Here is a 27,104-nt window from a genome sequence, read left to right as displayed (position 1 = left end):
TATGCAATATTTTTCATCCCATTCCGCGATATCCTTAGCCTGTCCATGGGGAGTTTTGCTCGCAAATGTAGCCTATGTGTTTCTGAACACAACGGCATCATCCAAAAACACTTGAACTCAACGCACAAACAAACATTGAATAAAGTTACAAACAAGATTAAGGTTCAAGTTATTTGTCCCCATAGCGAGGCGCCAATTGTTCTAACAGATGTAGGGAAGCTAAGAGGATTTAAACCACGCGAATTTAATAAACCAGATTAGCAAATAGGTGCTTTCCACCAATTCTAGGAACTGTAAAGTAAATCTAGCCTAAATTAGCCATCAGACCAGAGCATCGCCTACAAGGAGTACAGAAAATTTCCAAAGGGGTCCAATAGGATTTCATGCAAGCATGGCATGTTTCCCCCAAAAAACTTTCTATTTGCATTAAATCTTGCGCTAGGCACACACTCGCGTACAAAACAGTGCTTTAAGATCCCCGGTGGAATATATTCTTGAAATATAAAATATTACCTGTTGTGCCATCCGCTTTTGCAAGGCTGTGGAAAAGGAGAGAGAGGGAGCAAGCGAGCGAGAGAGGCATGTCTCAAAGCCAGCAAAGGACTAAGATGCCACACTTCGGAAAAGCTGATTGAAAACAGACTCTTCTTAAGTTTTAGAGGATTTTCTCTCTCACTCCCTCCGAGGGCTAAGAAGCCGATTTGGGAGTTTGAAGGGAATAGATTTCAGCGTCCATATTTGTTCTGGTGCACTTGTAAAATGCGATTTGAAGAGGATCTTTAGCCCTCTGATTGTCTTTGTATTGTTTTTCTTGAAACGGATCTTTTGCCCTTAATGAATCCCCACACAGCTGGACAGCTCCTGCTCGGACACTGAGAGCGCTAACCCCAAACTGACCCCAATTTGACACCACAAGATGAAATTTTACCGCCTGTTAAAACCATTTCCAGCCTCGGCAAAAGGAGCTGGCTGTTGACTGAGATGCACTTCCATACCGGACACCTCATTTCTCTTTGGACTTTTGAGCCGATGTTAAAAAAAAAAAAAAAAAAAAGCCTAAACACACACACACGCTCCCCACCGACTCGTCTCTCACACTTTTCCTGGAAACAGCCTTCGCTATGAAAGTGATGCACGAGAAATGGAAATTGGCCAATTTAATTTTTCCGAATTACTATGTTTTTAAAGAGATATGTCACTAGGCTGAAAAAAAATAAAAGTAAATAAAAAATTACCTAAGAACGTGGAAGCCCTCACCCCCTGCATGCACGTATCCCATTTTCCTCCGAGTGCCCAACAGCATCTTTGTTAATAGCTGAGTACTTTCATTTAAGGGCGCTAAATTGAGATTCCTTTTTTAATGGCTAAACTGTAGCGCTTTATAAACCATGTTCTCTGTGTGCTTTAATCCACTGGGATAGTGAAGAGGAAAAGGGCTTCAACTCTTTTCACGGGAAAAAAAGACACAGGAGGAACATGAAAGCCCTTCATTTACCATATGAAATTTCACTTTCTATCAAGTTAAAATAATTTTTTAAAGTTGGTCCTTGTCCCAGATTACACACATGCACAGCGGGACAAGCCAACGCAGGGGGTTAATTAGTTTAGGAGGGACAAAAAAAAAAAAAAAAAAAAAAAAAAAAATTGAAAGAAGCAGCACTTAACACTGCAAAAAACTTTGGCTGCTTTTTCTTGCAGCTTTGATTTTAGATCGCTTTCTAACAATTTCTTAGTCAAGAGAAGCAAGATCTACAGAGACTTACATGAAAAACAGAATTATGAAAAAAAAAAATCAGGTCTAAAATGAAATCCCCAGCAATTAAGATCTTTCTTCTACGGGAGACAAGTCATCTAAAAACTTCTTTTTGAGAAGAAAAACGATAAACTTCTCCCACAGTTGGAGATCTGAACAAATACATGGAGCCTTCAATAGAGCTTTTGCACGGCCACGTTACATGGAAAGACCTCTTCTTTGGTGATACCGAAACTATCTGAAACAAGACACACTTGTATATTTCAAGAGGCAAGACTCGAGGTTTGCACTGCCTCGGTTAAAAAACGAGTTTGAAAGCTACAAATATTTAAAACGCGTCCTCTAAGGTGGCGGTATGGGCTGTATTCACAACCAAATGATTCCATGCAAGTTTAGAAATCTGGCATCCTTGGGGCGAAGGGTGAGTGGGACAGAAAAAAACAAATAGCTTTCACCGATGACTAGATCTCTTTAAAAAATCTGTTAGAAAACTACAGCTGTAAAAGTAGGAAAGGATTTGCATAACCTACTGCTCTGTAGGTCTCCGCGCACCCAAAGGATTAGCCAAGCATTCATTACCATGAATATCTTGAATTACGTTACCGATTTATACGACAGAGTATAAAATACTGCACAAGAAGACGGGCTTTTTCCCTGCGAAATGAATCGACTTAACCACTGCTTGAAAGAGATCTACATACTAAGGGCATTTTTACTCACCTCTTTTTACAGTCCCGTGAAAGTCAGTCACAGCAATTCGGTTGCTCTTAGGACTAGCTTTAATCTTGGAGGAGATCCTCTAGGAAAAAAACAACGGGTCTGCTCTCCGGCTTCTGGCGGGTTTTAAGCAGGGTGCAACTCTGGCTAAAAGTAGGAGAAGGACTTTTCTCCTTATTCCCCCTATATTTGTGAATAGAGCCCTGCTCTGCAGGGTTCGGCGCTATCGGAACACGCAGGAATGCCCACTGGCGTTTGTCAGCCCTCCACACTATCTTTCTTTATATGTGAGGGCTGATTTCCCGCAGACATCATTGTTATGATGGCTCATTTAATCAAACTGTTTAATTGCTCCGGTAATCACTATCATCATCACAGGTACTCAATCATTCATCATTTTGGAGGGGTTTATTGACCTCTGGAGCTCATTCCCTACGCCTATTAAAATCAGGCCAAATATCTATAACTACCCCTTGAGTCATTTTCTTAAAGTTAAAAAAAAAATCTTAAAACCATCGTCATCATCACGAAAAGCAAAACAAACTCAAATAAAAACTGTTGGAATAAATCATATTTTTCCTGTCGTGTATTTTTAAAAGCCATCAATGTATGAGGCCACATTCACAACTGGGTACATAATCATTGATAAATCCCACTATTAACGGTATAGTCTGTTTTAGATTTTATGTGCAGGGGACCGTGAACGAGGGTGGGGGGTTGGGAGGACAAAACTGCAGCAATCGATAGTTTGACCATCGCTCCTCCCCTAAACTTCAAGCACCCCCCATGATTGATGATCCCGGGTAGCTTTGGTAATTGACTGCTCGGAGGTAAGGCACGGTTTAGCTCCGGTAAAGTGATTGGGCGAGAGAAACACACCAAAATTAACGTCTGTGTGTGTGCGTGCGTGTGTGTTTGGAAAAGTTCATTTGGTGCTCAAGGGTGGGGGGTGCATCACCGCACTTAATTTGCTAAATAACCCCACTGTAATTAGCACTACCATTAGAAGGCATTACCGAGCTAATACTTCAGCACACATTCCACAAGCGCAACGTCGATATACGGCAAAGTCCAGCAACATACACACGTAAATACAGCGCTCGCCGCCGGATCCGCTCAAAAAGAACATGCAAACAAAAATCTACATAACATCTGGATCTCTCCTACAAAAGGCTGAGCATGACTTTGTTTTTAAGCCCTTTTCAAAGCCTGGCAGCCTAATCGCAAAACTAAAAAGGGATTTCCCCTTCTTCCCCCCCTCCGCCTCTCCCCCCAAGATATCCACAGCGTGCTTGATAGCAGCGATCACTTTATGAAGAGCGGTGCCAAACACGGTTTGAATGAGGCTTTCTCGTCATGCCCTGGAAAATTAATTTTTAGAAAAGCACAATGAATTGTCAGAGGAAAGAAACCACACTTGCAACATAACATGCTGGCGGAGAGGCGCGTACTTGGCCGGAGCAGGCTCGCTTCCCGGGGAAGATCAACTTTGCGCGGCCCCCCCGTACGCTGTAGCTCTCCTTGCCCCCGGACTCGCACACCCTTCGCCGCAACAGCGATAGCCGGCGATTTAAATAAATAATTCAGCGCATAAATCAGACGCTAAACATCGCGGTTAATCGGAAGGTATTTTGTTGCTAAAATAATCTAGCGCAAACCAACCCGGGGCTGGGCTTCTATCGCACTTTTCTTCTCGCTCTCTGCAGTTTTCCCCTGCCTCTCCCCCCTCTCGCACACACGCACTCTCCCTGTCCTTCCTCCCCTCCCTCCCTCCCTCTCTGCTCCCACCCTCCCTCCCTCCCTCCCTCTCTCTCGCACGCTCGCTCGCTCCTTCCTACACGCGTTGCTTCGCTCGGGGCAGGGGCTGCTGCGCGGCTCCCCCCGCGCGGCGCCGCGGCCGCCCTGCCGCGCGCTGCGCATCACCGGCGCTCCGCCGGCTGGGCCGCCCCGCGCCCGCGCCCCGCGCCCCGCGCCCCGCCGCCGCTCCCCGCCGCTCCCCGCCGCCGCCGCTCCCCGCCGCCGCCGCCGCCGCCGCCGCCGCGCTGCAGGACTGGCTATGGCCACCACTACTTCCGGGTTCCGTCACTTCATTCTCCCGCCGATCAGCGCTGCAAAACTGAACCTCTTCTATAAGGCAGCCAGCAGCCAACCTGCCAACACTTACTGACACTCACACATCTCAGAGAGCGAGAGAGAGAGGGAGACAAAATACCTACCGGGAGGAGGAAAAAAAAAAAAAAAAAAAAAAAAAGGAGAGAGGGGGAAGTCCGGGCTTTGCAAACTATTCAATTTTTCTTCGCATCTTTCCCCATCCCCCTTCACAGTACTTAAAAAAAAGAAAAAAAGAAAAAACAAACAAACAACAACAAAAACCAACCCTATAGCGATCCTAAAAGGCAAAACCCGAGCGCGGAGTTACTGGAAGAAGAAACCGGGGTTAAAAAGATTCCTCCTCTCTTCTTCATCATCATCAACCATCATTCATTCACTACCTTGACATTCCCTGGCTTTGATTGACAGCTGGAGTGGCAAAAAGCCATGAGACACGACAGTTTGGTTACATGTGGGTTGCTGACGGGCCGATCGTAACCTTCAGTTTGGGGGCTTGACAATTTTTTTTTTTTTTTTTCCGTAGAGAAAGAAAAAAGGAAAAAGAGAGAGAGAAAAAGGAAAGACAGAGAGAAAAAAGAAGAAAACACAGAAACTCATCGTGGTTCTTGACTGTTTTTTACATATTGTTGTTGTTGTTATTATTATTATTTACCATATTGGAGGACAGGAGAAGTCTATAAGTGGGTTGCAAAAAAAAAAAAAAAAAAGGAATCTTCTTCACTCTAAATCACTTTCTTTGCTGGACTGGGATATTAAATATACGACACATCCAGGAGTTTATTGGAGCGCAGACTGATGGCGCAAAGGGTAGGTTTAAATCTCCAACACTTACCTATATATAAATCCTCTCTTAAGAGGGGCCTGTCCGATTTGCTCTCCTCTGTTGCTGCTGATGATGGCGGCCACTATTAAAAAATAGCAGCAAAAATTATTCACTAGCTTTTTGTGTGTGTGCGCGAGTGTCTCTCTGTGTGTGTCTCTCTCTGCAATTGTTCCACGCTTTTTTCCTCTCTAGCTTTTCCCCCAGCAGCGCGATTTCCCTGCTCTCTGCCTGCTCAGTAGCACGGGTTTCACAGGGGAAAGCTCGCTGCTGCTGCTGCTGCTGCTGCTGCCGTTACAGCCGCTGCCTAGGAAAGACTAAGAAATACATATGTGCGTTTGTGTATATACGAACGTATATATATGTATACACATATAGCTGCCTTCTTTTTTTTTCTTTTTTCTTTTTTTTTTTTTTTTTTTTTTTTTTTGTCTCTGGCTTTGACAAGGACAAGGGGAATTGCTTCTAAATAATGTTTCTGGTAACTTTCAGATTATTTCCCCCTTTATCTTCCCCCCTCCCCCCCCCCGATGCACCCTACCTTTACTCTCTCCTTCCCAGTGTTGATTTATTTATATAGTTGCTTTTGATTCTGCTTGTTTATTCATTTATGTTTTATTTTTTTGTCCTTCCTTTCTAATGCAGAGTAACTCTAGTTTCTCTCCTCCGTTTCCTTCCTTTTCATCCCCGTTTCCTTGTTAGGGCTTCTCCTGCCCGTGCTGAAGAGGACCATCTCCCCCCGCACACACAGGCAGGCACACACACTTTCCCCCTTTACCTCTCCCTGCACCCCCACTGCTTCCTCAGCCTCTCCAGCCCCTGCTCCCGATCCCTGTTGATTTTCATTTTGCACATTTCTCTCTCTGTTGTGGCTGTTCTTGTTTTGTTTTGCTCTGTTCGTGTCTGTCCGGGTGCTTTACTCTCTTCTGACTTTTGTTGTTGTTGTTTGTTTGTTTTTTTATTCCTCTCTCTCTCCCCCCCCCTCCCCCTTTCTCTTTCTTTCTTCTCTTCCGGCCCGTTTTTTGACAGTACGATGAGCTGCCCCACTACGGCGGGATGGACGGAGTAGGGGTGCCGGCGTCCATGTACGGGGACCCCCACGCCCCCCGGCCGATCCCCCCGGTGCACCATCTCAACCATGGGCCGCCGCTCCACGCCGGACAGCACTACGGCGCCCATGCCCCGCACCCCAATGTCATGCCGGCCAGCATGGGCTCCGCTGTCAACGACGCCCTGAAGCGGGACAAGGATGCGATCTACGGGTAGGTGCCACCGGGCCGCCCGGCGCCATGGCCCGGCTCCGCAGCGCCGGTGCCCGCGGAGCGGCGAGGGCAGGAGCGGGGCAGGCGGGCGGCGTGGGCTCCCGCGGGGACGTGGTGGCGGGCGGCGGCGGCGAGCGGAGCCCCGGAGCGGGGCGGGGGGAAGCCCCGGTGGGAAGGCGGCGGCCGGGGAGACCCCAGCCGCCCGCTCCGGAGGGAGACCCGCGCGGTGGCATTGCCACTGCTGGCAATTTTGGGGCGAGTGCAATCCCAGCCTGACTCTTAGCTGAGGTGCCAGCACCCACGGGAAACGGATCCTGGAAAAACAGACCTCTCGGGAAGAGAGGCTGGACTGGGGGGAAGTGGTGTTGCCTTGTCTTTTTTTTGGTTTTGTTTTGTTTTTTGTTTTTGTTCCCCTCCGTGGGTTTTTGTCTTTCTGGGAAAGGCCCCAGTTAGGAGTTCAGGCAGGAGGGGTGGCTCTCATTGCTCCGGATTTTAGTCGGAGAAGTGTTGTTCTGGTGTTCTCCTTCGTGCCATGATAACAGTTTTCCAACACTGTAAATAAAAAGCCATTCACATCGCGGAAGGTAGTAAGAATAAAAGGGATTCGCTTCTCGCAAGCAGTTCTTCCTTGAGACAGAAGAAATAAATACATTGAGGGCACTGAGCTGGGTTTTCTATTCAGGAAAGGAAGAACAAGATTAAAAAGAAACGTGTACCCAACAAAACTCAAACCTGTGCTAGGGCATTGCTTGGGGAGAATGACACCGATTCACTTCAATGTCTTTTAGAAAAAATACTAAATTTTCCTAAAAGGAAATATAGTAACATATATGACAGAGTGTGAGGCCTTGATCAGGCGCCAAAAGGGAAAAGAGACAAATGCATGCTTACTACTTAGCTCGCAGATAAAATATATATGGTTTTTTTTCTGACTACCCCAACTATGGGAAAATATTTCGCGAAGTGCTCCCTCTCTCCACCCCCTCCCCAGCTCACTTATCTGGACAGCTGGTATTTTACTTGGGTGTGCTTCCTAAGCCAGGAAACTTCACCACATTTTTGTTAGCAGGCCTCTTGAAAAATAAAATTACGTATTAAGTAGTTTGCAGTTCGCCTAGCCGTGCTTCTCATTTTAGGTCATAGCTGGAGGGTAGGGATGGGATCTTCCAGGTTTCGCGTTATTTTAAGCTGTGTAGGATTCCCAGCTGAGCTGCTGCCTGCATGAGCGTGTTTGGTGCCTTGTGCGTTTGGCGGAGAGGTCACTTTTGTCCTCATCTGTGGGGACTACACGGGGGATGCGGCTCGGGCATCGCAACTCCAAAAGGGGAAAAAAAAAAAACCAAAACCCACAACACCAAAAGCCGCGTTTTTATTTCAAAACCTTGCTCTCCCCTGCTCTGCCCGAAGCAGTACTGCGAGGCTGCAGAGCGCGGCTGTGTCCGTGTGTCCGTGTCTGTGTGTCCGTGCATTAAAAAAAAAATACTTGTTGATTAGAGCTCTTCTTTCCCCCTCTCCCTCACCCCCTCCCCTCTCTTTGTGTGCCACTGCCCGGTAGGCACCCGTTGTTCCCCCTCCTAGCTCTGGTCTTTGAGAAGTGCGAGCTGGCGACCTGCACGCCCCGGGAGCCCGGCGTGGCCGGCGGGGACGTCTGCTCCTCCGACTCCTTCAACGAGGACATCGCCGTCTTCGCCAAACAGGTCCGGCACCTATACCCCCGCCCCCGGCCCTTCCCAGCACTCCCGTCACCTCCTCAGCTCCTCGACCCACACGGCCGGGCGCTGGCAGGGGGCAGCCCCCACCTCGAACCACCTCCCCCCCCCGGCGCCCCCTCTCCGGCCGCCGGCGGGACGGAAGGGCAGCAGCGGGGGTGTGCGCTGGAGGCCCGGCTGGTCCCGACCCTCGTGCGCCGGGAGCCCCTCCGCACTGCCGGGCCGAGCCTCCTGGCCCTCGCCCTCCTGCATGAATGAAAGGGAACTGTAACCGTGCCCGAGTTTTGGAGGCAGAGGGAGCGAGAGAAAGAAGGCAGGAGATCAAAAAGAGAGGACTCCTGTGGCAAGGGCAGCCGGCTCGGCACTGGGCTGGCAGGAGCGGAGCAGGGTCCTCTTCACAGCACGGGTGACTCCGGGGCGTCCAGCCGGGTTTTGATCTGACCTGTACCCGCCGGTTTTATCACAGGGTTTTTTTTTCCCCCCTTCAAGTGATTAGGTTACAGGCCTGAGGAGAGGAGCTGTAATTCACGCCGCTTTTCCTTCTTCTTGCAGGTCCGTGCTGAAAAACCACTTTTTTCTTCAAATCCAGAGTTGGACAATTTGGTAAGGCCTACTCACCCCCCTGCCCCGCTCCCATCCCGTTCTGCCCGACCCCGCCGCCAACTGCCGGCAAGCGCCCTCCGCCGTCCGGGGCCTGGGGCAGGGGGCTGCCGGCCCGGGCACCCGGGCTGCGCAGGCTGGGGAGGGGGAGAGGCGGGGAGCTACCGTGAAGAGGCTTCAAAGAGCCGCACTTTCAGAGTGCGCCGGGGCAAACTCTCGAACCCCAGCGCATTGCAAAGCTGTGTTTGAAAGCCTCGGGAAGCTGAAGTGAAGGAAATAACTGCTTAAGAAGAGAGAGCTGGAGATTTCCAACGTAATTCTTTTGCTAATGTGAACGATTTCAATATTCAATGTGCCTAAATCCGCTTGTAAAGAAGATGCCCAAATATTCATCCTCTCCTCCCCCCCCCGCTCCACCCTTTCTCCCGCGGGCGGTGGGAGGATGGGAGCGTGTGCTTGACTTCTCTGCGGACCCTCAGGGATGAGGGCCGAGGTGTTGAGAGGAAGCGAGGAAGAGAGGAAGAGAGGAAGAGGGTTTCTCCAAGATCGCGGTAATAAAGCACTAATCACCGCTTCTGGAATAAATATGATAAAAATCAAGTGCTTAGGTTAAAGTTGATCAAAATTGTCCAAGCGTGACCAATGAGCTAAAATCCTGGATAATGACTGGCTCGCCCTGACAATCCCCTTCTCCCCCTTGCCCGCTCGGGCTCTCAGCTCTGCACAGCACCCGTGCTCCTGTCTCCTACGTAACCCCTTGCTCAAAACTTTCTTGCAGATGATCCAAGCAATACAAGTACTAAGGTTTCATCTTTTGGAATTAGAAAAGGTAAGAGTCACGGAGGTGGACGGGGGGCAAGCCATTCCTTCCCTAGCACCTCTATCCCTCCCAGCACCTCCCCACCCGCCTTTACTGTTTGGGTGACTTGTAAACATGGCCAGAGGAGACAGGGGAAACGCAGTGTGATACTGTAACCTGTGCCATCAGAGCATGTGACACCCGACAGCCATGCCCAGCCCAGCCCGGTTTTGGTTTGGTTTGGTTTGGTTTTTTTCAGAGTAATTTCAACCGAGTCATGAAATTTATATGTTATTAAACCCCTTCCATCCTTCTTACCCCTTCCTTCAGCAGAAGCTCTTTTCCTGACTCGGAAATAATATGTTTAACAAAAAGAGAAATGAAAGCACTCCTGCCTTTCTCCAACTCTGGCAGGCATGTTAACCCCAAGCAAGCACTGAATGTTTGGAAGAGGCAGGGGGCCCCTGCGCGGCGTGGGGAGGGGGCTGTGCCCTGGGACGAGAACGACTCTTCCCACAGCCTCCGCGAGTAGCTTCCTTTTGCTGCTGCCGGCCACGCAGACCGTTCTTCAGCCCTGGTTTAAACCGATCCCGTCCCGAGTGACTAGTTGTACCTGCATGGGCTGTGCATGTTCCAGAGATACCGCCTGAGTCCAGCTCCCAGTGTTCTGATGTTATCGTCAAATCGGATTTTCTTTTGCACACCAGACTGAGCCCACTATCTCTCTCTCTCTAACTTGTTGCTGCGGCACGTCTCTAGAGAATAATATGTGCTGCAACAATTTCTCTATTGTTTCCTTGCCTTCAACTATTGTGCTCCTTAATTAGAGTAACTTGTGGAGTAGATCAGAGGGTTGTTCTTGCTACCAAAAAAAAGAAAGTTGCAACCTGATATTTTGCCATTATTGATGCTATTATTTTCGTTCCTGTTTTCAGGTTCATGAATTGTGCGATAACTTCTGCCATCGGTACATTAGTTGTTTGAAAGGAAAAATGCCAATAGACCTCGTTATTGATGAAAGGGATGGCAGCTCCAAATCAGACCACGAAGAACTCTCAGGATCTTCCACAAATTTAGCTGATCATGTAAGTCCTTCTGATTTCTTTACGGCACTTTTAAAGACTTTAACCTGCTTAGGAGGACCTGTCCCCTATTTCATTGTTTTGCTGCTGTTGTCTATGAGTAGGACTATTATTGCTACTTTAACCTCTTGCAACCTCGGATCCCATCTGTACTCTTTCTTTCCTCTCGCTTTGTAAAGTTGTAGAAATGCAAAATGTTCCTTCTGTTTCTGTCTGTAAAGCAGCGAGTTTGCAATAGTTTGTATAGTTTCCTCGTCTGGGTGGCTTGCAGAGCTAGCAAACTGTCGGTTTGATGTGGGATCGGTGCTTTCTCTTCTTCTTTGCCAACTCTGTAATCAATGCAGCAATGTAAGGAAACAGAGACTGGAAAGTTAGGGAGAAAGTTTGCTGATTTGCTCCCCCCTCCCCTCTCGTGGGGATGACAAGTGATGAGAATTATTGGCAATACTACATTGCATTAAAAAAAAGGGGTTAGCACATTAGAGTTTCCAATGCTTGTGCTTTATAGCAACTTATTGTCAGAATATGGACTTATTGCCAAACGCCTGAAGCATCTTCATAATAAAAGACAGTAACCTTGATGAAGCAATTATTAACAATGTATTACAGAAAGCTGGAGAGAATGATGATTGAGTAACCGTAGGTTAGCTGTTGATTTTAACACTTTAGGAGTTGGTGAGTTAGTGTTATGTGTGTAGGACTGAACGTCGGTGTGCGTGGTAAAGAGAGTGCCTTTGTTTTTCCGGGTTTTGGAACGACTCGTGTGATCCTTCCAAAGACGTAAACGCGGAGAGACTTCGGGATGTGAAGGGAGAGATTGCAGCTGGTACCGCAGAAAAGGGAAGGAATAGCTCTGGTTAAAAAGAGTGGGTGTGAACTCTAGTTTATTTATAGGAACGCTTCCCTGGGGGGAAAAGGGGTTTACACAGTTTTGGATTCAATTGAACTCATAATCTAAATGATACAGTCTAATATTTTAGTGGTTGAAATATTAATTTAACACCCGGTGTGAAGTTAACCATGCTTTCTGCACAGGCGCCTGCCTTTATTTCCCAGTGTGTTAAGGAGAGTAGCTGCAAGCCCAGGGAGAATGAGCTTTCTAGGAGCTTTTGTTTCCTTTGAAAACATGTTGTTTGTGTGTGTATTTGATAATTATGCTAGACCTGGACTGAAGCTTAATTGGGAGATAAAATAGTAATAAATTCTTCTAAATGCCCCCCTTCTGGCACGGCTTAGTTCCAGAGCCCGAGAAATATTTTTGGACCCAAGCCTTAGCTTTCATTTTCCTATTTGTGTTCAGTAAACATTGAAGGACAAGGTTTTTGCAATGTTTTACATTTTAAATGTCTTATTTTGAGAGAAAAAAAAATGTAAGCTGAGGTTCCTGAAAGTTTCTCTGCTTATCAGCTATCTCACATGTAGATAATAAACTCTATGAGGCATGACACTATTTCAAAAATATTTGGTTTATGTCATTTCACAACCCTAAATTCATGTGCATAAGCATTCTGGGAGAGTACTAGAAAAGAAATTGAAATGAAAGGCAACCTTAAAGATAGGGGGTCATTGTGTATAATTCAGAGCAAGAGAAAAAAAAAAAGATACATGTTTCTCCAGTACAGTTTCTTTACAAGACTGTGTTTCAAGTGGAAGTGTAGAAATGGAGCATGCTTATGTTTATATTGAAGAGATTAGATAAACTAGCCTGTTTAGGGTTCTGGCAGATGGCGAATGCTCAAGCCAATTTGCAGTGCTCCATTATAATATTTAAATTCACACACAATGATAGGACAGGAGTGGAGGGGGTTAGCATTTTGATAATTTGATAAGTATTATCTTCCCTAAGAAGAATCTCCACTTGCTTTTGTGGCCCGAAAAACAAATTCAAATAAATATGACAACCCATTTATCTTGCACCCGTTAGGGTTTACCACTTCATTGGGTATTATAATTTAAAGCCTTTTATTTCCTGGAGATTTGAGCTATAACATTTTTACTTTAGCCCCCTGCTATTTGTTTTGAAAGGAAGCAATAATTTGTGCAACCAGAACACCAACTGGGAAATGAAGAGTTGTATCACATAGTTACATTTTATTCATGCGTTTTGGGAAATGTGTCTCCTTATTGGATTTTTTTTTTTATATTAGCTTGTTTTCCTAAAAAAAACCCCTTTAACACTCTTTTATAGCTTAGTCAAACTACTATGTGTGTACACATTTATATTTACATTGTACAAGGTACCAGCAGGAAGAAATCCACTTTTATTCGTAAAAAAAGAAAAGCTTTAAAAATGGCTAAAACAAACACGCCAGACTATCAAAAAATGAGCTATCTTTTGTGAGCATCTACCTGAAAAATGTAGTAGTTCAAGCATGCAAATTTGTCCAATTTGACTCTCCAGGTTTATTTTTTCATTTGCTTTGATATGCATATTTAATATATAGCCTCAGGCTAGATCTCATTTGGTGAAAGTTGGTGCAGGGGTGATGATGAGCCACTTCAGAAGGACAGAGACAGCATGTTGTTTCCTCTGTTTTATGTATTGGCCCACTGTTCTGATCCACGGGTCTTCCCCTCCTGGTTTTATTTGCACATGAAATACAAGGAGCATTTCAACTGATTGGCTATGAATACTGATAGCCAAAAAGAAGTGTTGTTGAATTTGTTGTGTGCCAAGGTTTCTCTTGTGGAGGTGACAGTTTGTGACAGCTGTTTGACACCCCAAATATCCATACACCTTTATTCTTACTAACTGGTAGAAAGCCACACCATGTGTGTTTAATGTGAGTGCAAGGGATAGTACGGGTGACGGTGGTGTTGCTGAACTAGGAGCTAAGGCAGGTCTGAGTTTTATTCCTGTGCTAGACCTGAAAACGTAGCAGAAGGAAAAGTAACAGAAAGAATTGTAGGATTAGCCAGTATCTACCATAAGACTTTAAATGGGGTACTCAGTGCATGCTTCCCTTTTCAAAATCTACTGCTCTACTATTTATATAACTTAACTGGAAACCAAAACAAAAATCACCAAAGAACGAACTCTTCAGAGGTACACCTGTGCTGGGAAAAGGAGACAGCTGTAAGCGGTTGTGCTATATGTGTTTGGTAATAAATGTGTTTATCAAATTTTATTTTAGTGCGCTATTAACTGTTATGTAATACAGTAAGTGTAAAGGGTCCAGGGACTTGGTAGATCAAATAGTGCAGTGCTGGCCACAAGAAGCTGAAAGTTTTGTTATTACTCTGCTGTGTTTAGTAAATATAACAGCCCATAATTAGTGTTTGAATTTTTAACACCCTCATATTTTTTTATTGCTCTGAGGTATTAGCTGTAGATGGGAAGAAGGTAATTACAGCTATGCCCTGGTTGAACCAGATCAGTTAGTGGGAAAAAAAAAAAAAAAAAGGAAAAGAGGAAAGAAAACTTCCCAGCTGCAGTTCAAGTTGAGTTTCCCAGCACAGACAATTTATTATTGTTCAATATAAACATTCTGGGCCCTATCCTGCATTCTGTGTTCAGCCTAAAGTATCTGTCAAGATTGACAACAAATCTTCCCCTCCCTCCCCTTTTGAGCTATTTAACTCTGAAAAATGTGATGATTGTAAAATTTGGAGATTTTAAAACTTTTTCAGCATATGATAATATTTTGTACTTTAAGTGTATTTCTTTTGTACCTGGCTTCACCTGATGCCACACAATTCTTCCTTTAGGATGAACCTACTTTGAAGCTTAGTAATTCTCCCGTAGAAATTTATGTATCTCCTTCTGCTGGCTTTTGTGGGAGCAGGATCAGGGCCTCAGTCTTTTTGATATTTGTTTATGTGTTCTAGTCAATTTGCAGCTGAGAGGTAATAATATACAGATCATCATTCATAAAATATAATTAAAAATGGATAGAAATATACATACATCTCTTTTTTATAAAAGGACTGTTGACAGATTAGAAATTTGATGCCTTAGCTGTAGAAGAGAAACATTAGTCTGAATATTAAACCTTTCAGCTCTCAAATGGGGAGATACTTTTATTTGGTACTTTTGGACATCCAGGCATTTTAGATTTCTTTAATACTTCTTCTCAAAGAATGGTCTGTGCAAATTCCTGACATCCTGCAGATGAGAACAAATAAAAAGACGGTTATATATGTGTGTTCCAGTCACGTAATTAAACCTTTAGGTATGATCTCACTGAGTAATGAGGAAGTAATTGAGGGCCTGATACCGCAGTCTCCAGGTACGCCATAGTTTGATGGACTTCAGTGGGAGTTTTGAGAATGCCAGAAATGCAGGATCAAACCCCAAAGTTGCCCTTTCCGTTTGCATTGTGTCAGACGGGAAACTAAGTAACGAACTTCAACAATAATAAGACAACCTTTTTTCTTTAGTAACCAATTTTCTTAGTATGTGGCTTTAGACTTAGGACGTTATGGTAGGCCCTGTGCTTTCTGAAGGGGAAAGGAGCATCAGGAACTTTCTGAGACAGTGGATAATATTGTATGTTTCCTCTTTTTGATGTGCTAAGGTACTCCACAACCAAAGGTACTCTAGATCTCAAATTTGAGTGTTTTAATTTTAAACTGGTCTCTCTCAATCTGAATGGATAATGTATTTCACTATCTGTTTGATGCTGGTGTTTCCTCTTTGGTTTGAGTTGTCTTTCAGTCTAGATGAAGTGTAGCCACACAGAATGATGTAGAAGGACAATTAAAAAAACAGCAATCCCCTGATTTTTCAAGTCTCCGTTCCTTGCTGACAGGTGGATTACACGTCTGATTTCAATCTTAATTGGAAAATAGAAAGCACGCAGCTTTTCAGAATGTCGCCACGTTCTAGGAGTGTCAAAAATTTCTCCTGACTCTTTCCTCAAATGCAAAATCAAGGGACAAGAATTAAAACTTGTACGTATATACACATACATACACAAATATCTGATAGACCACAACGCCTTGTGTTTTGTCTAAATAGTGTAATTCTGATAGAAAAAAGTTATCATATTAAATATGCATCTGTAAGAAAATAAACATTAGTAATATCAGTAGTCCTTTTTAGAAAACATACGTCATGTCAAAATTAGAGTTTTTCATGTCTCATTTACTTATTGAAAGTTTCTTTACATAGTAAGTTTATTATTATTGTGCTCCAGAACAATCTCTTAAGATACCATCCTGAACTTTATACATACAAAACATAGACACGGATGCACACACAGAAACACACGTACATGTACGTGTATAGGTTTCTATGTCTGGCATAGTATATAATCTTTTGATGTATGGTGGTACCTAGGTGGTATCAATCATGTCAGTCATTCCACTGTCTTTGCAGAAGTTACTTGTAAGAACAAGGTGACTGGGATCTGGCCTGTATTTGGGGGACAAAATGCCATCTGTATCAGTAGATCAGTTCAGTTTTGTGTTTGCAAAATTAATTTACCAGGGCAACCTCCAGACCTTTGAGTCCAGCCATCTTCACAAAGAATGAGCTCTATAGCCATTGTAGTTTCTTTTATGAAAGTAAGTTGTGTTTTACTTGTTCCTGCAAGATCAATGGTTTTGTCCATTTCATTTGATAAAATGTAAGGGCCTGATCCTGCTGCCGTTTTATACTTAAAACTTCAGTTACCATCTGTGAGCCAAATCCTGCTCAACTTACTCACATGGGTATCAGCTGGCCTGATTGATTTTACTTCCCAGTTATAAATAAAAAGCAAATTCCTTATGATTAATTGGGTCTTTAATACCACCATAAAAAGCAGTGTGAGATCAGAATCAGCCTTAGCGGGACTACATACACTCACAAAAAATTAGCCAGACTTTGCCCAGTGGAAATTCTGGGCATACAAAGTAAGAATTGCAATTTAAAAGATGGTTATCCTATATCACATCTCTCTATTACAACATCTTTATTCAAGACATCTTGTAGCAGCTAAAAATTCTTAGTTTCCGCCGAATTTGCAGCATCGACAAAAGAGTAAGGCGTCAGATTTGGTTCGTATATCAGGAGACTCTTTTGTCATTTCCACTGCACTTCTCTAGATTTAGCAAAATTCAATGGCGGTGCTAAATCTTTTTTTTTTTTTTTGACTTTCAAGAGAAAAAAACACAGGCAAAATTGTGTTTTCTAGGGAAGGCTGTGTGTGTAAATGAGAAACAGTGGATAGCAGCGGAGTGATCTCCTGTGGCCCTGCTAGTACAAGCTTTCCCCATATTGTCTCCTGCTTTTATATTAATTACAACTTACATTATCAGCTGTGAGTCTGTAGCCCAGCAAATAGAAAATACTGCCCCTGGAGACCTAGCTTCTTGTATCTATTTTCCATCTCCTTCTATTGTGCTCTACTCAGTATTCACTGCTTTTCTCCTGGTAACACTGCTCTTTAACACAATTAGGTAAGAGCAAGAGGAACACCATATTTGACTCCCAATTATTAAAACTACTGGGAATAGATACATGTGTACTGTTTACCTTCTGTGGTATCTGGCATTAGTTTAGGTCATATGTATGTGAAAATGTTATAGTATGCACACGTACACAAAACAGGCAATTGCACTTTGGCAGACATCATCCACACTCTTCAACGTGTTTCTGCAAAGTATATTACTAAACTTGCAAGAAGATATGAGAAGTCATGCTAACAGTTTGTGTAATTTATCTAAAGCTATCTGGTTTTCTGTGCTTTTGTGGTTTGTTTTTGATTACAGTGTGATAGCTTAGTACAAATTTCATTGAAATGAATAGAAAAAAAGCAATTAATGTTAGCGGGCTTTAAATCAGGATCTCTTTAGGTACCTAAATTATACTGATAAAGAGTTTCTGGTGAAGTACTCTTTAGATGTGTCATTTTGTCTCATTTTTTTGGTGAAGACATCCATAAAATAACTGCTTATGATTAGGCACTTGTCCAAGAAGTTTTTCTTGAGGGACACAAAGTTGGAAACAGTCTAGGGGAGAAAAAGAGAAGTTCACTGACACATACAATGATCTTAGTCCAAAGCAAAAGAATGCTGCCTTTTTTATGAGGCCGTAAACTCCACCCCTAGAGTTATTTGTCATTTTTTATAATATTAAAGCCTAACTATTTCCCTCATTTTCAAATTCCTCCAACATTCTACTGTCCCATCTTGTAAATATCTCATTTTATTATTTCTGTCCTTCAACAAAACTCTGTCAAATTGCTTCCTCTAGAAAACTCTGTCACAAGAAATACATTGAATTCCCAATCAATACAGTCTGTCTTTCTAAAACGGGATCTACAAACTGAGGTCAAGAACAACTCAGCCTGGTAGAGACAGCAAGTGTTTTCAGCTGCAGAAAGTCTTATTCAGTGATCTTTTCCAAATCATTATGGTTTTGAAATGGAAAGGCGGATCTAGCTTTTGAAATACTGTATGAGAAGTTTTGGATGACATTTGCCTTAAAACATAGCCGAGGTGTTACCAGTTAATTATTGTAATTTTCATAGGTGTGATAAGAAGCTCCAACAGCAGCCAGCTTAAGAGAGCCTGCAGTGCATAAAATTAACATAACTCCTGCGTTCGCTGGAAAGTTTAGCCTAGGTGAACATGTTGCAATTATTACATTTTCTAAAAGAAGGTTCCAGCCCAATGTTGGAGGGCTGAACTCATGCTATGCTATTGTTTCTTTCCTTTTTCATGTATTTCTTCTAGCTCTTTATCTGATTACCATCCGGCAAACAGCTGACGCTAAGAGGCTGCAGAGGGCTGAAGAGCTCCTGTCTGCTGTTTGCCTTCAGCTTGAAGCTATTTGAGTGGCTTCCTAACTCAGAGATAAAAAGAGAAGCTCATAGGCACAACTGTGTTTTAATCCAGGCTGTAAAGAGACTTGCTCAGTTTTTGCATTTTGTTTTCATCTGAACTTTTTGCTAAACCTTATTTTCAAACTTTTTTTTTTAATATCTGGGTTGCTTGAACTTTCAAGACTTCTCATCTTTCTTTTTGTGCTTCTTTCCAACTGACTCTGTAGAATGCTGGTAACCTTTTCGTTTTGTTTTAAATGAAAGTGTGTGTGTGTGTCAGGGTTATGGTATTAATAGTGATTTCTGAGACCTAAATAATACAGCCACTTCAATTAATATAAAATATGTGGGGGGTTTTGTTTGTTTTTTCTCCTGTTGCAGCTCTGTGAGGAAAAGTAGATCAGTCTTCTAGGTGCTGGAGGGGGTGGTGGTTTTGTGCTGTAATGCTGTCTGTTGTGCTGATACATTGGGCAAATTTCAGATCCTGGCCTGTGTTCTGATTTTACTGATGTTTTCCTGCCATAGAACCATGTACGTGGGTACACATGTGTGTCTGTGTAAGGTGAAGGAGGTTTGGATCCTTCTTACCCTTTGGTCACCTAGGGCTTTACGGGGAACCTTTTGAAGTCATGTGCTCTTCCATTTGTCTCTGCTGTGATCTGGGTCAGGCCCATTAGATTTATGTTACTGGGTATTGTAGCAAGCCGTTATTTGGCAGCTCTAGTTTGTGTTGCTGTAGAGCATGTGGTACTAATCAGTGCTAGGAGATTACTTTGAGATGTTTCAATATATATTTTGGGACCTGATTCCAATCACACTTACACTGAATTTTACAATGGGTAAATCAGTTGATTTTGTTCAACTTATTCCTACCACACGTTGGGGTAGATGAGGTCAGAATCAGTCCTGCTCAAAGAATTTATCCAAACTTGTTTCTTGCTTTCACAATCTCCTTGTATACTTTAATAGTCAGGTGTTATTTCACAATGCAGATTTAAAACACAATCAAACCTAAGAAGTGATTTTTATTTACTTACTTACTTATTTATTTGCTGAGGATTTTTTGTTTGTTTTGTCATTGAATTATTATAATGCACTTGATTCAAGTTGTCACATACAGGTGACAAGTAATGTAGGTCCAGCCCCTAGGCTGATCTGTTTCATGTGTTCTTGCTCTCCTTTTCTGCCAGAGGAAATTCCATCTCTTGCCTGCCTTCATGTGGTGCTGATAAAGCTCTTCCTGTACAGTAGAATTCCTGTTTTCCTTTAAGCAACAGCAGGGTATTGGGAATGATCAGGAAAGGGGAGGAGGACAGGAGGCGAATACACTCAACAAAGTAGCACTAAACTATAACATTAAGTTTTCCTCACTGATCCTTTTAAATAGCAGCTTCTCACTCTGGGAAAGCCAATACTCAATAAATTAGAAAGCTCACATAAATTATGTGACTACAGTAGTTGAGGTCTCAGCCCGGTTTTGCAAACTTTATATGTCTGTCTTCTGTGTTGCCTTTTGTCATATTTTATGCATAATAATGTAGAAAGAATTACATAAAAATCACTATACGTGCTATTTTATATAATCACCTGGTGGTTATTCTTGACAATACTTGTAAGCGAACTGTTAGAGTGATACATCTAGAAAGTCTTCTGAAATGTGTCATATCAAGGTGATGGTGGGGAGTGAGGAAGCATCTTTTCTGGCATATAACATCTTTCAAGAGAAAGCTTACTTTTCCCCTCACAACTTTGCATTTGCTTGAAGTTTTTCCAGCATTCAGATGGGTGAGAGAGAGGGTAGGGTGTGAGGACATAACATGCTCCTCTCCCATACACGTTCTCTTCTACCTCATGAAACAGTTTCCCTCCTCTTCTTCTCCCCTTCCATCCCTTGTCATTCTGGAAAAACAAAGTGTGGGGAGATGGTTTGCATACCAACTGTCCTGCTGTCCTGTGAACACCTAGTATCATAAACTGTGCAGGTAGATGCTCTTGACCCTGTCCCCTTGTAGAGCTCATGAAGAAACTTAAAGATTTTTTTTTTTCCTTGCCTGAAATATTCTTCTGCAGTACTATTCGAACAATTAAATCCAGACAACTCTTTGGAAAGTTTAAAAAAGAAAAAAATCTGTCCTTTATTTTACCAAGTATATCTTTGTACCTCCTCTGCTTGTCTTTGCTGAAGAATTATTACACTGTGCAAACAGTATCGGTGTTTGGCACGCTTCACAAATGCTAATGTGTATACTTTTCCCCCCCTCCTCCCCTCTTCTCCCGGTTTTCTTTCTGTTCTTCATTTGCTATTGGAATGGGAACTGTGGAAAAAATTCCTTGGCACTCTGACACCAGAATCCTTCATCTTGGAGAGACCACGATGATGCAACCTCAACGCACTCGGCAGGCACACCGGGGCCCTCCAGTGGGGGCCACGCTTCCCAGAGCGGAGACAACAGCAGCGAGCAAGGTAAAAGGTCAAACTTTTTCCCTCCGCAAAGTAGGCATGACTAAAATAACTCCAGCTTTTTTTATTATATCAGTACATCTGCCTTAGAGTAAACATGGAGTGGCAGACTTGCAGTATAATCAGCTGTAACTTAGGGAGACGGCATTTCCTTTTCCTAACCCACTTAGCTGCATTTTATTATTATTTCAAAGCGAAATATCTAATCTTCAAACAAGCTTTGTAATAACAATTGATTAGTTCTGCCAATTCCTTTACAAATTTGGTTATCTACAGTTTATTTTTGTGTGATGTAAGTAAACAGAATGACAGACATACTCTCCAGCTGTGATGCAGTTGTCTGAGCTGGGTTATAGACTGAGAGTTTAACTTGTAGTTTTAGCTGGGGAAGAGACTCCTATATGAAGTTATGAAGCTGCTAAATTATATAAAGTAGAAGCAAAACCCAACCTGGATAGAAAAATGTTTCTTGGAATATTTGCTTGTACAGACTTGTTTTGGCTTCTGAAAATCTGAATTCAGAACAGTAAATAGAGATGTACCTGAACTGCAAAACCTCTACTGGATCTGTACAGTGAAGCCTCCTCCAGAGTTCAGGAGGTTTGATTATTATTTCAGGGTTTTTTGTTTTATTTCCTACTGTATTGGACCTTGTGTGTGGTCATCAGCATCCATGCTGAGTGAGTGACAAAGGCTGTCATTCTGATATGATAGTGTTTTACACTTGCTCATTAGAGAGGTGTAAGTGACTCCAGAAGGTATAAGACTCAAGCCTCCAGTGTTAAAATTTGGATAAAGATGTTCTACTGTCACTCTGGATCTTGATTCAGAATTGATTTTCTTTTTTTAAAGAACAAAGTTTAAAGTGGGCTCCATTCTTGTTTTTCTTCATAAACATGATAAGCTTCAGCTAGTGAGACATTACCTTTATAAGGGTTTATGATACGCTTCCCACATCTTGCGTGTCTGCAGCATTTTGCCACAGTGTTTCCCTCACGTGGGGGTTACACACCCAACAGAGCCAACCCACAGGTCTGTGTTCCAACTGGCCATGCGGGATTCCAAAACTGGGGAGGCGAGCAGCCTTCCGGGCTAGAGTGCCGTGACCAGCCTCTCTCTGCGGGCCGCTTCCCACCGTGACATTTGCCGCGCTTAGGGGATGGAGCAGAGATGTGATTTCATGTCTCTCACATGCCCTGCTGCTTGGCACAGAGCTAGATCACCTCGTCTGTCTTGACCTGGTGTCGTATGTGTTGCGTTTCTAGGAACTTGTGAAGTTTGTTTCTGGTAGAGTGGTTTGGGCTTGTCTCCTGTTTATATGAATTGTTTGTACGTTTGAAACCTTACTGCTGATAGGAAGCAGCCATGGCACAGGGTGTGATCCAACGGCAACATGAGTCACGCGGGATATTTTCTGGGTGGTTGGACTAGAGCTGTACGAGGCCCGCTGTGAACTGTTGCAGCTTCAGCAGCTGAGGAAAGGGAGAGCTTGACTGCTAAGCAGCAAATCGGTGTTGTGTATTAGCTGGCCAAAGACTTTACTGTTCATCAAATGTTTACGTTGTATATTGTGGCTAAGATGCTCGGTGTAGCAGATGATCATTTGCATATTTAAAAGTGATTTTTCTGAGTCATCTGCCACAGTGTGTTTATTCCACCCCAGGTAAGAAATTCCCTCTACCTGTATCTCCGCTCTGTCCCAGCAACCCCTTAGAAATTAGAGTTTCTTCATCGAGCCATGCTTGATGTAAAATGATCCCTTGTATCGACATCCAGGGATCTTGCATTTCACTAGGCTCCAAACCCTTGTCACATAACTCGGGGTGCTTGAGGAAATATTGTTAAGCATAAGAAAAAGTAGTTGATGGTAACTACACCAACTTCTTATTGGAGCCTGAGGTTTCTGGTAATACATCTGATTTAAACAACTCTGTTACACTCATTTCTGCAGAAGGGGAGCAACCACTGATGGGCCAAATTGGTCACTAGTTCTGCCCGATCTAGCAGGGTAAAACATTGCTCGTATGCTTCCCTTTGTGCTTAGTTGGGCCTTTTAAAGGGAAGCAGTCGTCCAGTGGCAAATCAGCATTCCACTCAGCTGCTGGCAGCTGAAAGATGCATGATCCTACAGCACCAGCAAAATTCCCATTGGAGACAGCTTTGGATTGCTCTCCTCCTCTCAACCCTGGGAAAGACTAAATAGAGGGAGGTCTGTATTGAATTTTCCTTATGCTTCCTTGAGGGGGGCAGGTTTTACTTTATAACACCTGAACTGGCAGCGAGTTGATCCCAGGCAATGCCACGATGGGTAGATGCCCTCTTGAGATATTCTCGTGCAGTTACTTATTTGGGTAAACTTCATTTCCCTGCAGTTTTGTCAAGACCTTTCACAAATTCTGCTTCAAATATTCCACTTGCCCCAAAGGATTTATTGGAAATGGGAGCTCATTGGAGAGTTTTGGGTTATATTAGCAACTTGTGCCTCCTTCACTGGTATCTGGTGGCAGCAGAGATTGATTCAAACTAAAGTCAGTTTCTTCTGGATTTCTGGATCTTTGGAACACTCTTTCCAGGGATCTTTGCTTTTGCCTTAAGTCTATGATGTGCAGCTTGTGATTTATTTATTTATTTTTTAAAAATTTTTTGACTGGGGCAGGAGAGGGTTTTGGAAAGGAGCTGGGTGAGTGATGACGTTATTTTTGCAGACTTTCTCTGCATGAGGTAGATCTGTTTATTATATAGAATAATCCATCCATCATTCTTAAAGTTAGAACCAAACAAGAAAGGTGTAGGTACTTTGTTTATGGAAGGCAGTCTCTCCACAACAGCCTGACTGCCCTTTGGCATCAAAAGGGTTAATCTAGTCAATGTTTGGTGTTATTAGAAACGTGCTGGCATTGAAAGAGTCAAGGAAAGGGCCTTCAGGCAGTAAATGTTGAAAGATTATCCTAATTTTATTAGTGGTGAGTGTCTATGTTGTTCTTAACATGTCACCTCACTTGTTCAACAGAAAACTAAGCTATACAACATATTGATCATCTAGCAAACCAAACTACTAGTGACCTGTGATCTACCAAGCATTTATTGACTTTACCCCAGTTCAGATCCACAAATGCAGATCAATGCCATGTAATACTATTTCAGAGATTAGCAATTGTGCAGTAGGTCTGATCAACTTTCCCCCTGTCCTGGAAAGAGAAAGAGTTAAATATATCCAATAATAAAAATAAAACACTCTAAACATCTTACAAAGGAGAAAAAGAAGAAGCTGATTTAATGGTCTAATGAGGCCATCTTCCAGAAACTTGTTTTGTGTAGGGCTTGCTTTGACCTTTCGCTTTGCTCAGGAGCCCAACGCTTCATTTTTCACATTCTTGCAATTACGTTAACGCTTCAAGCATTTCTGACTCCAAGTCAGCTAGCAACACCAGGCATAACTCAACACTGTGAGTTTTTCTCCTCTCTGTAGATTCATTAACAGGTCACTGGGGTCCCAACTGAAATTTAAAACTGACTGGTTCTGTTGGGTTAGCTGAGTTATAGCAAGGGAGATGGCAGGAAAGGGGCTGAGAGACGGGGAGGGGAGAGAGAAGACCCTGGGGTTTTTGCCAGGGAATATATGTGTAAAAACCCTAAGCAGAAGATTAAAAGGTGTGTGTAGCTTTATCATCCACCCTTATATTTGGAGGGGAAAAAGCACTTCTGAAAGTCTTCTGGGGCATTATGTTTTCCTTATTCTTCATGAAACAAAGTGAAAAAGGCCACTGCCTTCACATACAAGGCTAAATGACTTCTAGAATTCAGCTTCCGTTTGTACTACAGTGATGGATATGATGCTTCCAGACTTTAATTCCTATTTAATCTCTTTATGGGATATTTCAAATAATGAATATGGCAGATTATGCATGAAAAGTGGGAAATAAATCTTTTTAAGGTTTAAAAACATGTGGTCTACAGGAAAGCACCAGGGAATAGTTTCAGTTTCATATTTATGATCCCAGGATTGTATACCTGATTTGTCATATTCTTAGTGCAGCCACTCAAAGGGCCTGATCCAGCCAAGTCAGATGGAGGCTGTATTTCTTCAGGACTTTTCAGGATGTTCAGCATCTTTTTAGGATTAGGCCTGGGGTGATAAACTTGACTGTAAGTGAGAAGCCAGAGATTAGAAACTTCTTCTAGGTTATAGAACACTAAAAATAATAAATGGGTAGCACATCCACTTTGCCTTACCCATGTGAGTAGTTCATCTGTGTGGGGTTTGTTTTTTTTTCTGGTTTGGTGGTTGTGGTGGGGGGGTGTGGTGTGGTGTTTTTTGTTGTTGTTTGGTTTTTTTTGTTTGTTTGGGGTTTTGTTTGTTTTGTTTTTCCTCCAATGGAACTACTTCTGCTGAATGAAGATCTGCTCTTTTATAAATCATATCTGAGGCTACCATCTAGGGCAATATCTTAAAGTAGTTTTGAAACACTTCTGTGACAACTTGATGCTTGTTCCACAAATTTGTCCATAATAACTCTGTGGCAAACACCCATCATCTGGTTTGGGGCAAAGTCAACTAAGATATTAGCTAAGATTACATGTTCATGCCAGGTTACATCTCTGGGTTTATGCGTGTTGGAAAAATTAGGTAGTCTATTTCTTATTCATTATATACCAACTTGTAATAATGGTGGTATACAAATCAAATTTGTTTACAAATCTAGTTGATAATGCCCAAAGTCCTGTCTTATTATCAAAACCATGCTGAAACTGCATAAAGCTTTGAACTAAACTCAGAAAAAGGAGAGTGATGTGTTGATTATAATAATACATTCATGCAAAGTCTTTGGCAGTTTAATATCCAAAAGATAATACTAAAACTTCTTTTTCCTAGTGCTGTATGTATAGGTAAGCCTGCTGAGGCTAGTATGCATGTTCATCATAAGGACTCAGAACATATTTTTATTCCTTTGTATTTTTACCTATAAAGCTATAGGGTATGGTTTTATTGGAAGAGAGTCGTCTTTTGTAAGAAAGGAAATTCCTAATAGAAAGGCTTAAACATCCAGACTGTGAAAAATCAAACTTGCTAATAAATAATGCTTCACTGGAGATGCATTATTTCAGAAGCCACAGCTCTCATAAAGGTGAACTGTATGAAGTATGAAAAACTCTTAAAGAACAATGACTTTTTTCAGCTAAGAAGATACAGGAAGAGAGTAGCCCTTATTAATTCATCTTTTCCTTTCAAGTTTGAGGGGCCCATCCTTGTGTTGATATGTATGAGTAATTTCCATTAATGGTGATGGGAGTTACGCATGTGCACTGACAGAAGAATAGACCCCTTAGTGTTCAAAGCACATGAAATTTACATTTTTTCCATTGCTGTAATTGAGATGTTGACAAATTGGAGAATATTGATGAGCCTTTGTTTTAAGTGTCTCTTGCCAAGTTTGCTTTATTTTTTCATGGTTTGAACAATGGTGTGGGTTCAGCAGCAATGAATAATAAGGGTAGAGTAAAGATAACTTTGTATTTCAATATTTTGATGTGCCAATATGAAATAAATTGTCTTAGGCAAATGGAATATGCTGTTTTAATCATTAGCTATGCATGAAAGAAAAATTGATGTTGACATCTTTGCTGTAAAATCGTTGTAATGGGGCCTTCCTTACAATTCATTTTTGTAAAATTCATTTTGTACATTTTGCAGCAATTGAACAATCCCTGCACTGTGAATAGGCAGAATTCCCAGAAATACTGAGACAGTTGGCCCAGTAACTGCTGAGCTCACACTGCACACCACATGCACATTAACCATAATGATGCCAGAACCAGCTTAGCTAAATATAGTCACATTTTAGTATCCCCCATCCTTTCTTTTCTTTCTGTCTACTGCATGAACAAATACATCTTTTTGCAGTTTTTGTTTCATTGCTGGAGTCAGGGAATATTTATGTCCCTACCCACTATTCAATAAGTAGCATTAAAATTTCATAGTGAAGCGAAGGTTCACTATACAGTTTTCTAATAATCAGGCTGGTGGCATCTGCAGATTC

At 42.6% G+C, this 27,104-nt stretch overlaps 1 protein-coding gene across 2 annotated transcripts in view; it reads left to right on the top strand.

Moving 5' to 3' along the window:
• Positions 1–4,754: 4,754 nt before the first annotated feature.
• Positions 4,755–27,104, top strand: part of MEIS2 (Meis homeobox 2) — a 173,780-nt gene continuing 151,430 nt past the window's right edge. For both annotated transcript variants that reach the window (XM_065635126.1, XM_065635127.1), the window contains exons 1-7: positions 4,755–5,389; positions 6,432–6,664; positions 8,220–8,361; positions 8,926–8,976; positions 9,752–9,802; positions 10,708–10,857; positions 20,955–21,069. In XM_065635126.1, the coding sequence (XP_065491198.1) occupies positions 5,378–5,389; positions 6,432–6,664; positions 8,220–8,361; positions 8,926–8,976; positions 9,752–9,802; positions 10,708–10,857; positions 20,955–21,069 (754 nt within the window). In that variant the 5' untranslated portion in view covers positions 4,755–5,377. The remainder of the gene's footprint in view (positions 5,390–6,431; positions 6,665–8,219; positions 8,362–8,925; positions 8,977–9,751; positions 9,803–10,707; positions 10,858–20,954; positions 21,070–27,104) is intronic.

This window comes from Caloenas nicobarica, chromosome 5 (genome assembly GCF_036013445.1).
Source record: "Caloenas nicobarica isolate bCalNic1 chromosome 5, bCalNic1.hap1, whole genome shotgun sequence".
Taxonomy (NCBI): Eukaryota; Metazoa; Chordata; class Aves; order Columbiformes; family Columbidae; genus Caloenas; species Caloenas nicobarica.
Note: the sequence above shows the minus strand (reverse complement) of the source record. Positions and strands in the feature narration are given on the sequence as shown.